Genomic DNA, 18,463 nt, shown 5'->3' with positions numbered 1-18,463 from the left:
TCCATCTATCTATCTATCTATCTATCTATCTATCATCTATCTATCTATCTATCTATCTATCTATCTATCTATCTATCTATCTATCATCTATCTATCTATCTATATCTGTATTCAAAGTGACAATAAAGTTATCTATTCTATTCTATTCTATTCTATTCTATTCTATTCTATTCTATTCTATTCTATTAAGCCTCCATTAAGGGTATGCATTTTGGTGAAGGGGCAGAGCTTCGGGAGGCAAAAAAAAATGCTGTATTCGGTGTATAAGACGCACCCAGATTTTCAGCCTCTTTTTTTGAGGGAAAAAGGTGCGTCTTATACTCCAAAAAATAGGGTAATGCAAACTGGAAAGAAATTGAATTGTCCCGGGCACATTGTTTCAGAGGAAAGATTTAGATTACATCCAGTTCAGAGGCTTTATTTCGGAAATGGCCTACTGCCACCAGAACGGCATGATGTAGGGCAGGGGTGTTGGCACAATGTGGGGGGAGAACAAAACATTTTGGAGCTTTGTACATCCCATTATTAACAATATTGACGACTTTAATCTCAAATGGGGGCATAATAAGATACATCCAGATCATTCAGGTTAATGTCCCAACGTTGAAATTGGCTTTCGAATGACAATTTCATCCCTTTCATTTTCCTTTTTTTTTAAAAAAAGGGGAGAGGAGTTCTGACTTAGGACTCATAATTGTTCTTACCATCGTTACAAAGAATCCCAGTCCTTCCATATGGACAGAGGCACACAGCATCCTGTCTGGATTTAGGAAAACAAGTTGCTCCGTTCCCACATGGGTTTTGCTCGCAGTTTGAAAGCTGACATAATTTTCCAGAGTAGCTAGGAGGACATTCACAGAACCAGTTCTCTGTGTCACTGTAGAAAGAAAGAAGGAAAAAAAAGAACGAAAGAAAGAAAATGTATAAACACACATATATTGTAGCGTACATCCACATGCACAGTGTTGCGGGCTGTCAGTGGCCAGCAGAATTGGCAGCAGAGTCGGAAAGTGAGGAGGTTGGGGAGGAACCTGGGCCAGTCCTGGAGTCTGGGGAAGGCTCGGACGAGGGCTCTGTGTTGGAGGCAGAGAGGGGGCCAAGGCCGTCTGGCAGTTCTCATCTGCCTTTGGAGCTAGACAGCAGTGAGGCAGAGGAACAGCTGGAGCCTGTTCCCTGGGTGCGCATGTGCAGAGCCGCCAGAAGAAAAGAACAGCTAAGAAATCAGGGCTGACTTGGGAGTAAAGGCACAGGTAGATGGTGAATGGCCCCTCCCATAGGAAACAAAAGAGATGCGAAAGGGGAGTGGACTTTTGCAGGAAACAATTCGTTCGTTTCAGGAGTGTGAAGATCTGTCTGTGAATCTCAGAGACTCTGTGCCAAGTTTTTCCTTGCACAGCACTGCGTTTGGAAAATATTCGCATGGCAACTTTCCAAGCTAGATAAGGTCTGTGGTCATAAATTCACCTTTGAAAGACTGTGTACCAGGTTTTTGCCGAACGTGAATGAGAGGAATTCACATTCGTTTAATAAAAGGGCTTTTGTCGGGACCAGGAATCTGCTTCGTGCTTTTTGGGGAAGCCTAGATCAGAACACAGACATAGAAAAGAATAGCAGTCATCCTTCTGTCTCAAATCCACTAAAGCGCAAAGCAATATTCAAACAGGCATGTTCTTTGCATATGGTTTAGAAATCTTCTTAAGTTTGCAGTGCTTTGCTCTAAGAATGTTGCTCCTTTAGATTTTATGGCTACCATTCCTGACCATCTTCTGACCATTTCTATTCCTAGGAAGGAGTGTCCATGCATTTCCTTTCCCCACTAGAAAAACAAACAAACAACTCAATATATTTATTGAAGTATTGATTTAATACTAAAATACAGAAGATACTGGGAAAACACAGGAAGATATTGGGCTCCAATTTATGTCAATGACACCATCTAGATTCTAGAGATGTTTTTTAAGTGAGGCATTTACTGTACTGTTTTCTTTTTCCTCAGAATTTTGCCAAGGAAGGAAAGAGAAGGGCAGAGGGACTCAATCGATATCATCTTCAATTTCTGAGTTTTCTTCCTGCTCATCTCTTCCATTAAAAACAAAAAAAAGGAGGCCAATTGCCACAGTGACCTTTTATTGGAAGCTCTGGGACCAGAAGCCTCTGGACTGAACAAAAAGATGGCAGTTTCAGACAAAAGAACAAGGATGAAAGCCATCATTACCTTTTGGAAAGATTAAAACTTAGTAACCTTTTCAACGACTCCAAGAAACAGACTAATAGAGTTGTCTGCTTTTGACGAAAAGGACAGAAGACTAAATGACTGGGATGGTGCCTCCCTCTGATGATACTAGATGTGTTGTCTACACCACAAAGCTCTCCTTATTTGAGAGAGATTTGAGATTTGTTTTATTTATATGCCGCCTTATTCCCAGAGGGACTCAGGGCGGCGAACAACTCAAGGGGGAAGGGAACACAAAAGTACAATGCGAGCATTTAAAATAACCAACAGCCACACAGCCACACAGGTCGAGAGGGGAAGGGAACTCATCAACCCCAGGCCTGCCGACACAGCCAGGTTTTAACAGCTTTTTCGGAAGGCCTGGAGAGAGGTGAGGGTCCGAATCTCTGCGGGGAGTTCGTTCCAAAGGGCCGGAGCTGCCACAGAGAAGGCCCTTCCCCGGGTCGTAGCCAGATGACATTGGCTGGTAGACGGAACCCGGAGGAGGCCAACCCTGTGCGATCTAATGGGTCTTTGGGAGGTAATTGGCAGCAGGCGGTCTCTCAAGTAATAAGTAATTATTAATCAATTAAACAATATTGGTAGCCGACTCTAATCTTATGGTACAACAAAATTAAAAAAAAACCATTAAAACAAATGTAAATAATAGAAATTAATTAATTGATGGAATAACTTGCCTCCTGGAGTTGTTCCATGTGCCATCCCTGGATTGAAAAGATTGGACAACTTTGCCAGGAGTGATATAATGTCTCCTACCTTTGATAGAGGGTTGGACTAGAAGACCCTTGAGGTTCCTTCCAGTCCTATGATTCTATGATACATGTATTTACACTAGCACTGTAATATTATTCATTCATTTTCATTTCATTTATTAAATTTATAGGCCGCCCAATCCCGGAGGACTCCGGGCGGCTTACAACGAAGAAGAAAAAAAAAGAAAAGCAAAATAAGTAAAAAATAGTTTAAAATTCACAACACACATACGTTCTAATCGGGGCTGGACCTTAACACTAAGGTCAACAGCCTCAGGCCTGCCGGAACAGCCAGGTTTTAACGGCTTTCCTGAAGGCCATGAGAGTGGGTAAGGTCCGGACCGGCTGATGGTATCCGAAGGAGGCCCATCCTGTGGAATCTTATCGGCCATTGGGAGGTGTATGGCAGTAGGCGGTCTCGCAGATAGGCTGGTCCTAAGCCATGTAGGGCTTTAAATTAAATTATTAAATTATTTCCTCAAAAATATAAAAACAAAATGGGATTTTGAAAAAGGGTCTCTCCGTCATGGGCACAGTGGCTCAGTGGCTAAGACATTGGAGCTTGTCAATCAGAAAGGTGGACAGTTCAGCGGTTCAAATCCCTAGTGTCATGTAATGGAGTGAGCTCCAATTACTTGTCCCAGCTTCTGCCAACCTAGCAGTTCAAAAGCATGCAAAAATGCAAGTAGAAAAATAGGAACCACCTTGGGTGGGAAGGTAACAGCGTTCCGTGTGCCTTCGGCTTTTAGTCATGCCGGCCACATGACCACAGAGATGTCTTCGGACAGCGCTGGCTCTTTGGTTTTGAAATGGAGATGAGCACTGCCCCCTAGAGACGGGAATGACTAGCACATATGTGCAAGGGGAACTTTTACCTTTACCTTATCATGGGGAAGTGATGGAGGGGGGGGAAAACAAGGGTCTGCGATGACCTTACAAATTGCACTCTTGCTGAGCATGAGAGTTATAAAGTGACTGAGTGCCAAACACTACCATTTAGTGTAAACCATCCCAGGTTATTGTTAAGTATTGTTAAGAGCCGAGGTGGCGCAGTGGTTAGAGTGCACTACTGCAGGCCACTTCAGCTGACTGCTATCTGCAGTTCAGCGGTTCAAATCTCACCGGCTCAAGGTTGACTCAGCCTTCCATCCTTCCGAGGTGGGTGAAATGAGGACCCGGATTGTTGTTGGGGGCGATATGCTGACTCTGTAAACCGCTTAGAGAGGGCTGAAAGCCCTATGAAGCGGTATATAAGTCTAACTGCTATTGCTATTGCTATTGTGGCCAAGGTGGCGCAGTGGTTAGGGTGCAGCACTGCAGGCCACTTCAGCTGACTGCTATCTGCAGTTCAGCGGTTCTAATCTCACCGGCTCATGGTTGACTCAGCCTTCCATCCTTCCGAGGTGGGTGAAATGAGGACCCGGATTGTTGGGGGCGATATGCTGACTCTGTAAACCGCTTAGAGAGGGCTGAAAGCCCTATGAAGCGGTATATAAGTCAAACTGCTATTGCTATTGCTAAGTACAGAATAGGGATGGGATTTAGGTCACCTCCGTAGAGAAAGAAGGAAAAATTAAAGTCCCCCCCTTCAAAAAAAAATCCCAACCATTTTAGGGAGCATGATTAGTTTAATGGTTGAAATATGGGTGCTTTGCATATACTAAAGTGGTTAGTGAAACACTAAGTTTGGAATTCTTTGTATGGAATGCTAAATAATGCTTTGTCCATATCACCCAAGTTCTAAAGATACTTACATTTCTTTTTATCCTAAATTGACTGATTGAGTATAATTTTAAAAAAAATCACATTGTCCTAGAAATTTTGCATTATATTTCCCTGGTTGAAGAAGACATGTTTATATAACTTGGCAAGGCTACTGAACAGTATATATTTGGGCTGGTGGATATTTCTACATTTTTTATAAATGCCTTAATGAGATTTCTAGGGAAGCAGCTGTATTGTTTGCTAAATGTCTGATAGATACAATGGGGATAATTGTTTATCAGACTTTATTAATTTGATTGCCTTCCTAGCAACTGACAATGTGTGCTTTGATAGCTTTTTGTAAGCAGAAACAATTAATATCCTGCGCTGCATTCTGAACAGATGCTTGCAGCTTTATCATTGCAGATGCTAGCTAGTTTTTTTAGTTCCACAATTTATCCCTTTAGCTTTTATTGGCAACTCTTCAAAGAATCTGCTGTTGGCATAAAAAAAAACCTTATGTCTGTGGAAAGAGGTAAGAACATTGCATTAAATGCCTACAAGACAAGGAGCTGTAAAGCATCACTGAGCAATACAGGTGATTTTAGCTTTGTACAAGTAATAGACACCATTTACAGTTACGACAATGATGTAAAAGTAATTTTGGTACTAGGCAGTGATGAAATGTAAAAAAAAATGCCACCAGTTCTCTGGGCGTGGCTTGGTGGTGGTGTCATGTGACTGGGTGGGCGTGGCCAACTTCTTTTAATTTTTAAAGTATTTTTTACTACTTATTCACCCGAACCGGTAGTAAAAAGTGCTTTAAGAAGTGAAAAAAAGGTTCAGCGGTGCCATGCGATCGTCTGAACCTCTTTTCCCACTTTTTAAAGCATTTTTTAAAACTCGCGAATAGGTAGCAAAAAAATTCATTTAAAAAGTGGAAAAAAATGCTTCTGATGATCACGCGGCTCACAGCTGAACCGCACGATCCTCGGAAGCTTTTTTTTTTTTTTTTACTACTGGCTTGCAGAACTAACAACAATTGTCCCTACCAGTTCGTGCAAAACGGTGTGAACCGATAGCATTTCATCCCTGGTACTAGGCTTTACATTTATGAATTTCATGTCTATACCGCAAATCAAATCAAAGCTGAAGTAAGAACATAAGCAGGGTCATGGCATCGGACCTGGGTACCTGAGAGACCGCCTCCTGCCGATTACCTCCCTCAGACCGATAAGATCTCACAGGTTAGGTCTCCTCCGGATTCCATCTGCCAGCCAATGTTGGCTGGCGACTCCCCGGGGGAGAGCCTTCTCTGTTGCAGCTCCAGCCCTTTGGAATGACCTCCCTGTGGAGATCCGGACTCTTACTACCCTCCTGGCCTTCCGCAAAGCCACCAAGTCCTGGCTGCTCCAGCAGGCCGGGGGGCTTGTGAAACATCCAGCCCCATGGAAATTGTGAATGTTGCGTCTTTTTTAAAGTGTTGTCTTTGTCTATTTATCCCCTTTCCCTTGTCTATTGTATGCCGCCCGGAGTCCTCCGGGAGTGGGCGGCATACAAGACAAATAAAATGAATGAATGAATGAAATATGTTTAATGATTGATCTCAATTATACTTGCTATATGAGGACTACCTACAGGTATATCCTTCTGCCGATTACCTCCCTACGACCTATAAGATCGCATAGACTGGGCCTCCTCCGCATTCCATCGGCCAGCCAGTGTCGGCTGGCAACTACAAGGAGGAGGGCCTTTTCAGCAGTCGCCCCGGCCCTTTGGAACGAGCTCCCCGTGGAGATTCGTACCCTCTCCACCGTCCAAGCCTTCCGCATAGCCTTGAAGAACTGGCTCGCCCGTCAGGCCTGGGGATAAGGACCGTTACCCCGCCCGAATATTGAATGTATGGTGTTGATTTTATTATATGTTGTCGTCTTAATGTCGTATTCCCCCTCCCTTGGTTTTCTGTGAGCCGCCCTGAGTCCCCTTAGGGAAAAGGGCGGCCTACAAATTTCAATAAAACCAAAAAACCAAAAAACCAAACCAGAGCCATTTCTTAGGGCACACGAGGCATTGCTCTGTCAGTTCCAGCACGCATGTGCATGCTGGACAGCTGATTTCTGCCTTCATTTTTGGTCATTTTTTGCCCTCCGGAGGCTTCTCTGCAGGGGTGGGTTTCAACCGGTTTGCGGCAGTCCCCGTGAACCGGTTGGTCGGCGAACCCGGAAGTAAGTAACTTCCGGGAACGGCGAAGGGCCCACCCGCCCGCCCGCGTTCCTTACCCGGTTTTGATGAGTTCTGCGCTTCCACGCATGCGCAGGACGCATACAGCGCCTGCGCGATCCCCCAGGAGCAGCTGGAGCATCGCACAGACGCTAGTACGCATGCGTGCGCTGCGCACATGCACGAGGATGCCGCCGGCCCCGTTCCAACCAAACCGGTTGGAACGGGGCGAGAAACCCACCCCTGCTTCTCTGAACCCTCCAGAGGGAGAAAAACAACTCAACACACAAACTGGAAGTTCGGGAACGGACTTCCGATTGGCATGTTGGGCTGTTTTTCTCCATCTGGAGGCGAGGGAAAAAAAACAGATCAACACACCAATTGGAAGTTGGAAAATGGGCCATTTTTGGCCTCTGGACAGCCTCTGGAGTGCGGGGGAAAGCCTCTGGAGCCTGGGGAGCACAAACAACAGATTCACCGTGCCATAATGCACCAAAAGCGGGGGGAAAGGGTTGCACGCTCCTGCGTGGGGTTTTGCATGCAGGCATGGGGGAGGACAGATAGAATTATGGGTGTGGGCATGCGTGCGCATGACCCCCACCCACCCCGCACTCCCCCCTGCTTTCAGCACGCAATGGCAAAAAGTTCAGCCATCTCTGTTATATGCTAATGATAGTCATTTGCATTAAACTTAGATTGTTGATTCTTATTGGACTATTTCTTAATAGGGAGTTGGTGTCATGGGCATTACCAGCATGGAAAGGAACATTAAGAGATTAACAGAGTTGGAAGGGACCTTGTAGGTCATCTAGTCCAACCCTCCATCCAAGCAGAAGACCCTACACCAGGATTGTCAAACATGTGGCCCACAGGCCGGATCCACAGACCCATGATAGGCCATGGAGTTGGCCTGTGGAGACAGCAAGGGAGCAACCCCCACCACCATGGGCCTGACCACGCAGACCCTGGACCCCAAGGGCAAACAAAACCCCAAGTTTGACCCCCTCTGCCTTACACTATTCCTGACAGATGGCAGTCCAATCTCTTCTTGAAAGCTTCAAGTGATGAAGCTCCCACAACTTCTGAAGGCAACTTCTGTTCCATTGATTGATTGTTCTCACTGTTGGAAAATTCCTCCTCCTTTCTCCTTGAATCTTTCCTTTATCAGTTTCCATCCACTATTCCTGATTTATAAATGATGATGCAGAATCGTCATCTGGAATTGGGGCAAAGGTGGGTTCCTACCAGTTTGCACCTATTCGGTAGAACCGGTTCATCAAATCTACCGAACCGGTTAAAAGAGGTTCCACCAGTGGACCCGGAAAGCAGGCCACATCTACGAGCCAAGGTGGCGCAGTGGTTAAATGCAGCACTGCAGGCTACTGCTAGATCAGCAGGTCAGCGGTTCAAATCTCACCGGCTCAGGGTTGACTCAACCTTCCATCCTTCCGAGGTGGGTAAAATGAGGACCCAGATTGTTGGGGGCAATATGCTGACTCTCTGTAAACCGCTTAGAGAGGGCTGAAAGCCCTATGAAGCGGTATATAAGTCCACTGCTATTGCTATTGCTATTGCTACAGAAGAGGTTCCAAAATTTTTTGAAACCCACCACTGGTCCTTGGATATGATTATTCTACACTACCCATGCTCATATTTATAAAACTCAGTGCTTCTGTGAAAGGTGAGGATGACTACTGCGTTTGCGGTGCAATCAGAACATTGCGTGTGTTGAAGTTGTTTTAACGCAAACCAAAAATGCCTTTTAAAGAACAAGATTACATCATATTCTTATGCATGCCAGTGCTGTGTGTGAGGTAATTTAAGGTGGTTCTGACAAGTGTCGTCGGCATCTTCATATCTGTTCACATGGGCGGCAAGCTACTCCCATCCGGTCACATGGGCGGCAAGCCACTCCCACAAAGGAGGCCACACCCACAGAGTAGGTTCGAACAATGTTTGAAACCCACCACTCAATTGGGGGGAATAGGATGTGAAGGCTGGCATTGTTTAAATGATACAGAAAGGGCATTTGCATGATGTTTACATTGATCAGTATCGGGACCTTTCAATCTGATTTGGCAGGAATCTCCTTACAGTGCCTTCTTTAGTTGTCCTTTACTTTTCTATAAGTCAATTTTTGGATGGTAAGTACCATTTCTTTCACTGCCATTTATTTTAAAAAAACCAAACCAGTGTTTCTGCTTGGGTTTATTTGCAGATCGCACTGCTGTAGATATTCTCCCCAGGAATTAACTTATTCATATCCATTAGGAGCTGATTAAGGTGAGACACATCTAAGAGTCTTCCTGTTACTTTCTCTTTTAAGCATCAATAGCAAATCAGAGCTTCAGCTTCAGCGTGAGGAATCGAGGTGTAAATTGCTGCTGCTTTCAAGTCAGTGAAGAATATTATCCTCTGAGATAAATATCTGCCATTACTTTCCTAAATAATAAAGGTGAAAGATAAACAAGCCAGATAATAAAGGCAGAAAAGCTTAGCATTGTGTGTTATCTTTGTTTGGTACAAATTTTGGATCATTTTTGTTAGCTAAAATTCATGATGAATATTATTTTGTTCTTCCTTCAATAAAATGCAATATAATTTAGTGTGGATATGAAAACCACATTGTGTCCCAGCCAGCCTATATTTTTTTTCTTGCTGAATTAATAAATTTTGTATTCGTATGGATCTATGCATGATAATTATACCCAAGCTTTGAAAAAGCAAGCAATTCTTCTCAAGCTTGTAAACTACAGTAGGTAGTTTGAAACCCCATTTATAGCTAACAGATTATAAAATTGAACAATGTAACCTAGTTCCTGAAAGACAGGCTTTATTTAAATCAAATTTTAAATTATTAGGACGGAGGCTCAATTTTTTTAAAAAATTGATTATTAGTTAGTTAGTTCCTATAATAATTATTACTAATAAAAGGCATTTTTGTTATTTGATATGACCTGGATAACATTTTACAATACACAGAGAGAAAGGTGTAGATTTAATTTGGCAGGATTTTATGTTTGTGTAGTGTGTGTGTATGGATCAGAGGTGGGTTCCTACCAGTTCGCACCTATTCGGTAGAACCGGTTCATCAAATCTACCGAACCGGTTAGAAGAGGTTCCACCAGTGGACCCAGAAAGCAGGCCACACCTACAGAAGAGGTTCCAAAACATTTTGAAACCCACCACTGGTGTGTATCTTCAAGATAGTGTTGACTGCTACGCTCCATTAGAAACATAGACAGCTAATACACTATTCCTTTTCAGCCAGAGTAAATCATAGCATTTAGAACAAAAAAAAAAGAACAAGAAATAGTAAGTCAAAAGCATAAAAGCGTGAGATAATAAAGAGAAATAAACTAACTCAATTTTCCATATGCCATGGTCATTAGCCGACAAGACCAAAGATATTGCTCTGATCAATTATGGATTTCACATAATGTTTTTATTAGGATAGAAATGGTAGAGACTATTGTAGGTTACTGATTAATAAAGGTGGTGTAGGCTTGGCTAATTCTGGCCCATTATACCACAAAATAAGCAAACCCAGGTTTATCCCAGTATAAAAACATTATTCTACACAAATTAGGATTGATAATTTATAGATTGATTTGCGAGTTAATTTTGAGCTAACAGTTCAACATTAATAGTTCAAAATAATAACACTTTTTAAGAAAGAGAATTTTAGACGAGTCATCGCAAGAAACTTAAAATGACAGCTGAATGACAAGTAAAACCATCATCTCTATGTTCTTTTACATCTAGAATCTGGAAATAAAAACAGGATAACTCCAACAGGATAGGGTCCATGTTCTTTGTATGTATGTTTGTATGAACATTAAAAATGACAAGTGGAGTGAATGCATTAAATCATTTTTTTTTGCAACCATCTTTATAACCAATTGGCTCTGCCAATGGTAGGCAATTATTTTTAAAATTTCAAAAATCAGGATACATAGCCAGAACATTTCTAATAGCACATGATGAAGCTCATGCTTTTTGATATCTGAGAAGGATTGCTGGTTTCCCTTCTCCCATAATGAAGCACAGGTGATGCAGTGCACCTTAAGATACACATTGATAAGTTGTTTGTCCTTTTACCATCATCTTCTGCAGTTTCAAGAGTATGGTTTATTTTGTGAACTTAGCTGGTTTTTAAGGTAAGTATGCTAAATTATGTAGGAGAAGGAGTGGCAGAACCTGGGGGCGGAGTTAAAAGAGGGGATTAGCCTAGAATCCTTACATAGTCATAAGCTGAGTAAATTCAACCCCTCTCTTATATTCCACTAACTCCAAGCAGGTGCTAACCATTAGTTGAGACGATTCCTGTGCATAGGCTTTTTTGCAATAATTCCATTTAATTGGCTATCACTGTGGGCATTTGGTCTTTTTTTCCCCTTTGAACATACCCCTTAAACTTATGAATGGTATTGGGGGGGAAATGGCATAGCAAGCCTAAAAAAAGATGGGACTAATACAAGAAAATAAATTCATGAGAAACAAAGGAGAGTGAGAACAATGAAAGAATTATAACAAATAATGCTTTAAGTTAAGTAACAAAACAGGCTTTGTAACAAAACAGTTACAAACAGTTAAGTAACAAAACAGGCTTTGATTGTTTTAAAGGTTTTTCTCCTGCAAAAAGAAAAGGATACGTAAAGCTAATTTGGTTTTAATTAACGAAAGATTAAAGAGACTTTAATTAATGAAAGAGGCAAGAAGATCAAATTAGATAGATTAATTGCAAAACTAGAAAAACAGTACCCATGTTATTAATTCAAGAACTTTCTTGTTTTCTCAGCATCTCAGTTCCATATCTGCAAATTAAAAATAAGAATTTCCAACCTTCATGGTTGGAGCATGCAAGGTAAGCATACCACAAAGGCAATGTACTTTTGGTTGAACCTCAAAAATGTGCTCCAAGAAGCATCACTGATAAAACTTTCCTTTGAAAGAACAGATACCCTTCTATCCAGGATTAAAATGGTACACATAACGATCTGCATTCCATGAAAGCTGTTTGTGGGTGGAGGGCTTAATCTAGAAAGAAATTAAACAGTACTTTAATTCAAGGGTGGACTACCTTTTGTGGGCCAAAACCTCATTTAATATTTTGGGGGGAAACTGCATTATTGTGCAGTGTAGAGCTGCAGTGGATCCAAAATTGTCTTTCCATTTTTTCCAGGGTGTTTCCTAAATTTTCTTTTCAAAATACATAGTTTTTCACTTCCAAGAGGTAAGAAATAGTCTTTCAGCAACTATCTCATTAAAATGTGGTGGCTGATCAGAGGTAGCAAAGGGTTGGTAGCAGTGGTGGGATTCAGCCAGCTCGCACCTATTCGGAAGAACCGGTTCTTAACTTTCTAAGAGGTTTAGAGAACCGGTTGTTGGAAGAAATCTTCTTTTGGATTTTTTCCGCTTTACAGGGCTAATCCTGTAAGGAAGGCAGGAAGGAAACATTCTGGTGTTGTTTCTAGCCTAATCTTTATTGCCCTGCTTACAGAAACTGCCTCTCTGGTTAACCCTTATTACATTGTAACAGCTAAGGCGAAGCGCCCATCGACCTGAGTAATGTTGAGTTGGCCATGCCCACATGGTCACATGACCACTAAGCCCCACCTACCCATCTGGTCATTAGGACAGAGAACCGGTTGTTAAATTATTTGAATCCCACCACTGGTTGGTAGACCACAAAGGTATCTGGGGATCCAACTCACCTTCTACTTTCCTGACCTTTATAAAAAGTTTACGTGACGTTGGAAAAAAAACTCTTAAAATATCCTTTGTGCAATAGACATTTGGTGTATTTTCTGAACAAATGGCTGCCTTTTACATTCAGGAACCAATTTTGGGACAAGTAGGAGGAATCCATGTAATTGATCCATACATTAACCTGTAGTTCAGGGGTGTCAAACTCAATGCCCAGGTGCCGCCCTGGAAACAGCAAATAACTGGCCTGCGGTGCCTCGGCCAGAAAAAATGGAGCTCGGAAGGCCCGTGGACGGCCCTCCCGAGCCGTGACCTGACAAATGCGCGCCCGACAAATGCGCGCCGACAAAACCGCAACATAATGGGATGCAAAAACAACATTATAAAAGGTTAGGGTTATAACGTTGCTTTCGCATCCCATTATGTTGTTTGTTGATGGCGGGCGCGGTTTTGTTGGCGCGGTTTTGTCGGCATACATTTGTCGGGCGCGCATTTTTCGGTGAACCCTCCCGAGCTCCATTTTTGCTGGCAGAGGATTGCAGGAGTCTGTCGTAGCCGAAAACGCATCTCAGGAGCCCATTTTCACTGGCAGAGTGCTCGAGACACCACAGGCAACCCTGACACGAATGATGTCAAGCTGGCCACATCCACTCTGCCCCCCCCCCCCCTCCCGAGGTCAAAAATACAATCGTGATGTGGCCTTCCGTGAAATCAAGTTTGACACCCCTGCTGTAGTTAGTCCACTTTAACATTTCCCCACCTGGGAGATGTTTACGGAAAACTCTCCTTCTTAATGCAGGTTATGGTCTTTATTTGAGGCTTCCCAGAATGCCAACATATTAAATAGTTGCTAGGCTAAGCTCTGAAACCTGAAAACTGTTTCTTAAAACGTATTCACAGACCATAGTAGGAAGTTTAAGCCTGCAGGTTGTATATTATGAAGCTCTAATGGTTGCTGTCTGTTACAGGAATGCAAGAGCTACTTCAAAGTTTGCTATTACTAGAAAAAGCAAATATTAAAGTTCTACGTAGCTCAGACAAGTGGGTTCATCCATCGGGTTTCAGAATTGCTTTATGAGAATCTTTAAGGGTTATGATTCCGGCAAGTGCCTCTAATGTAAATGCTGGAGCCCTAAGGATAAAATAAAGCTCTCCTACTAATACAGTAAATCAAAACTGTACTCAGAGTTTAGCACTTGCTTTTCAGCTCCTTTCATTTAAAGAAATCTCAATGGACTCTAGTATAATAAGCCGCTGCATATTTACAGTAATGTTCTTATTTATTTTCTTATGAAAAATAAATTCATAACGAAAATTTACAAATATTTATTAGAAGAAACATTAGAAGAAGAAAAAGTTAAAGGTTGCTTGATAGCATGAGGTTTTTTTCTCACGACCGTCGCAGCACGTGCAGCCCCTCGGTCACGTGATCAAAATTTGGATGCTTAGCTATTGGTTCATCCTTATGACAGTTGCGGTAGCCAAGAGCCAAGGTGGCGCAGTGGTTAAATGCAGCACTGCAGGCTACTGCTAGATCAGCAGGTCAGCGGTTCAAATCTCACCGGCTCAGGGTTGACTCAGCCTTCCATCCTTCCGAGGTGGGTAAAATGAGGACCCAGATTGTTGGGGGCAATATGCTGACTCTCTGTAAACCGCTTAGAGAGGCCTGAAAGGCCTATGAAGCGGTATATAAGTCTACTGCTATTGCTATTGCTATTGCTATTGTCATGTGATTAGCTTTTGTGACCTTTTGATCCGCAAAATCAAAGGGGAAGCCCGATTAATAGCAATTAGACTTATATACCGCTTCATAGGGCTTTCAGCCCTCTCTAAGCGGTTTACAGAGTCAGCATATCGCCCCCACAGTCTGGGTCCTCATTTCACCCACCTCGGAAGGATGGAAGGCTGAGTCAACCCTGAGCCGGTGAGATTTGAACCGCCGAACTGCAGCTAACAGTCAGCTGAAGTGGCCTGCAGTACTGCACCCTAACCACTGCGCCATCTCGGCTCCTTCACTCAACAACCATGTTGCTAACTTAACAAATGCAATGATTCACTTAACAACTGTGACAATAAAATCGGGCAAAACTCAATAACTGTCTTGCTTAGCAATGGAAATTGTGGTTGTAAGTCGAGGACTGCCTGAACGGCCTCCCAAAAATAGGAAGGAAGGAAGCTTGCAGGATGTTGCAGTACTGTAAACATTTGTGCTTTTAGCTTCTTCATTCCATGAGCAATCATCAGCTTCGTAAGCTTTGTTTTTAATCCCACCCCCTCACACCATTTGCTGCACATTTGCTGAAAAATGAAATGCGTGCAACTTCTGAGGTGAGCATGTGCCATACTACAAGGTGGCGCAGTGGTTAGAGTGCAGCACTGCAGCCACTTCAGCTGACTGTTAGCTGCAGTTCGGCGGTTCAAATCTCACTGGCTCAGGGTTGACTCAGCCTTCCATCCTTCTGAGATGGGTAAAATGAGGACTCGGATTGTTGGGGGCAATATGCTGACTCTGTAAACCGCTTAGAGAGGGCTGAAAGCCCTATGAAGCGGTATATAAGTCTAACTCCTATTGCTATTGCTACAAAACTGGAATACTGTTTTTATCACTGAAAGCGCGGAGTTGCTACTGTTTGATTCCTGACTCTTGTTTCTGTGAAACACTGGTGCAGAGGTGGGTTCCTACCAGTTCGCACCTATTCGGTAGAACCGGTTCGTCAAATCTACCGAACCGGTTAGAAGAGGTTCCACCAGTGGACCCAGAAATCAGGCCACATCTACAGAAGAGGTTTCAAGATTTTTTGAAGCCCACCACTGGACTGGTGAATATAAGTACCTCTTTCTATACAAGGGGTGTCAAACTCACGTTGTCATGGCAGCGTCACGTGACACATTGGGACTTTGCCAAGGTGGCGCAGTGGTTAAATGCAGCACTGCAGGCTACTTCAGCTGACTGCAGTTCTGCAGTTCGGCTGTTCAAATCTCACTGGCTCAGGGTTGACTCAGCCTTCCATCCTTCCGAGGTGGGTGAAATGAGGACCTGGATTGTTGTTGGGGGCAATATGCTGACTCTGTAAACCGCTTAGAGAGGGCTGAAAGCCCTATGAAGCGGTATATAAGTCTGACTGCTATTGCTGTTGCTATTGCCCCCCTTCGCTAAACCGGGCATGGGCGTGGCCAGTGCATGACACATCCTCCCCATGGGCCGTGATTTTGACAGCCCTGTTCTATGCTCACTTTTACATTTTAAGTATAAATCTAACACATGTGAAGAATACGACTAAACATATAAGCTGCAAAAAGTCTGCTGTAAATCCAGACCCACATTTATGTACTTCATTTAAGAAACATAAAATCATTCCCCAGTCTAAAAATAAACACTGGCAATTATTGCAGGATCCAATCATGTGCATGTTTAACTAAGATTATGCATCACTGTCCCAGCAGGGGTTTACTTTTGAATAAAGATGGACATGCTTCCTGTACATTATTTAAATGAGCGTTGTTATCTGGAAACCTGCCTGATTTTTGAAAGATGAAGATGAATTACAATGGGGGGGAAAAAACCCCCTTATTTATGTGTGTCTAGGCATAGGAAGCATATATTTGTTCAGCATAAGTTCCGTTTTAAGGAAACTCATTTCCAAATAAAGCTGTAATTCCACAGTCAGTCAGTTTAGAGGCTGTGGAAATGTTGTTCCCTGCCATTTGAAAAGTCTCTTGAAAGATGATTGAGCTTTTAATTATCAGTGGAATAAATGCCAGGGACATTGGACCAAGAGTGGCATTCAATTCAAATTTTTAGCAAGCGGTTCTCTGCCTGGGTTCCACCACAAAACCGCGTTCGACTAAACCGCGTAGCTGACGTCATCAACAGGGCGACAACAACGCGGAGACAGAAGCACGCTGTAAACACTAAACCTAAAATTAACTCCTAAATCTAAACCTAACCCCCCTAAACCTAATCCTAAACCTAACCCTAAAACTAACCCTTAACCTAACCCTAAACCTAACCCTAAACCTAACTCTTAACCTAACCCTAAACCTAATCCTAACCCTTAACCTAACCCTAACCCTAACCCTTAACCCAACCCTAATCCTAACCCTAACTCTAACCCTAACCCTAACCCTAACCCTTAACCTAACCCTAAACCTAACCCTAAACCTAACCCTAAACCTAACCCTAAACCTAACCCTAAACCTAACCCTTACCTTAAGTTGAATCGGCTTGCTTTCAAAGCGCTATTTAAAGCGCCCTTCTTTCTCTGCGCTCGCTGTTGTCGCCCTGTTGATGACATCAGTGACGTGGTTTAATCGGGCATGGCTTAGTCGAGCGCGGTTTTGTCGTGCCACGCTCTGCCTGGTTGCCGGGTGGGTGTGGCCAGGATAGGCATGACCTACCCAGACTCCTGCACCATGGCAAGGGGGACGTTTTCACCCTCCCCAGGCTCCGAAGGCCTTCCTCGAGCCTCTGGGAGGGCAAAAATGGTGTCCCCCTGGCTCCAGAGGCCCTCCAGACTTCAGGAATTTCCAGGAGGCCTGTTTCTTCACCTGCCCAGAGCCTCCACACAGGCCCTGAACTTACTTGGCATCCAAAACAGGCCACGTGGTGACTCATGGGAGAGGAAGGGGGGCAGGACTGTCCTTGCAACTTCCACTTTGGTGAACCAGATGTAAAATTAGCATCCGGTTCACCCGAACCAGTCTGAACCGGCTGAATCCCACCCCTGCATTGGGCACAATGCAAGTGGTTCCAGAAAGTCTTGGAAGTCCTCTTGTTGTCCCAAATGCCCTCATGGGCGTGGGAGGAAGAATATGACACCGCAGTTCTCCCACCTGTTTGTGTTAGTGGTGGTGGAGAAAGAAGACCATGAAAATCTGTGGAGATTCTCAGTCATCCAGGTCATGGTTGCCCCAAAGATGCTTTTTCAAGAGGCAACTGGACTTCCTTTTTTTCTTTTCTTGAAAGTGCCTTGCTTCTCACCCAAGAAGCTTCTTCAGTTCTAACGCTTCTTGGATGAGAAATGAAAGAAAGTTTTTGGATGAGAAGCAAAATATCTTCAAGGAGCAACAAAGAAAATCCAGCTGCCTCTTGAAAAAGCATCTTTGTGACAAGACAATGAAAGGGAAAGCTGGAAAAAAGATCCAGATGGACAACAGCATCCATAACAGCTGTAGTTAATTCAAGAGTGCAGAATCTTCTCCCAGGAATCACCACAAGATGATATTTCATATAAACAGTTAACAAAAGAAGGTCTCTTAATATGTTTCATACCGTATTCATATTGGAAAGTAAAATACATGAGTATAACTATGACAAGGATGATTTGTGTGTTATTTCAAATTAACTATATTAAGGCATGCTTAGAAAAAAAATTGGATACAAATATGGACATTAAATTTAAGATGAAAATACAACTGAAACCAGACACATTTCTTATGGGGCTAATGGACAGGCAACTAGCAAAACATTATGGTGTTTCGTTTTTATATATGATAACCACAGCGAAACTATTATATGCTCAAAACTGGAAAGGCTTGATACATTCCTCCACAATGGAGGAATGGTTAGTGACCATGATGGAGCATGTAGAAATGCCTAATTAACTTCATTGACAGTTTGACTTATATTAGTTATTGACTTATGGTTGTTTGGAAACCACTTTTTGCATGAAATGGGGAAAATGCTCTTATGACTTATGGTTTTGATGACTGGAAAAGAATGGATAATTTGAAAACAAAAGCTTTTTTGGTAATCATAAAATAAGAGACAATTTTGTAATTATATTTGCTGCAAACAAAATCATATTTTCTTTTCCTTCCTTCCTTCCTTCCTTCCTTCCTTCCT

At 42.9% G+C, this 18,463-nt stretch overlaps 1 protein-coding gene across 1 annotated transcript in view; it reads right to left on the bottom strand.

The window, feature by feature from the left end:
- The window catches only part of LOC106545657 (protein eyes shut homolog), a 550,606-nt gene that overhangs the window by 36,122 nt on the left and 496,021 nt on the right, over window positions 1-18,463 (bottom strand). The window contains exon 24 of the mRNA XM_087719050.1: window positions 705-877. Coding sequence (XP_087575176.1) covers window positions 705-877 — 173 coding nt within the window. The remainder of the gene's footprint in view (window positions 1-704; window positions 878-18,463) is intronic.

The sequence above is a fragment of the Thamnophis sirtalis genome, unplaced genomic scaffold, assembly GCF_051295495.1.
Source record: "Thamnophis sirtalis isolate CommonGarterSnake01/CBP01778 unplaced genomic scaffold, rThaSir2_p1.2 scaffold_6, whole genome shotgun sequence".
NCBI lineage: Eukaryota > Metazoa > Chordata > Lepidosauria > Squamata > Natricidae > Thamnophis > Thamnophis sirtalis.
Note: the sequence above shows the minus strand (reverse complement) of the source record. Positions and strands in the feature narration are given on the sequence as shown.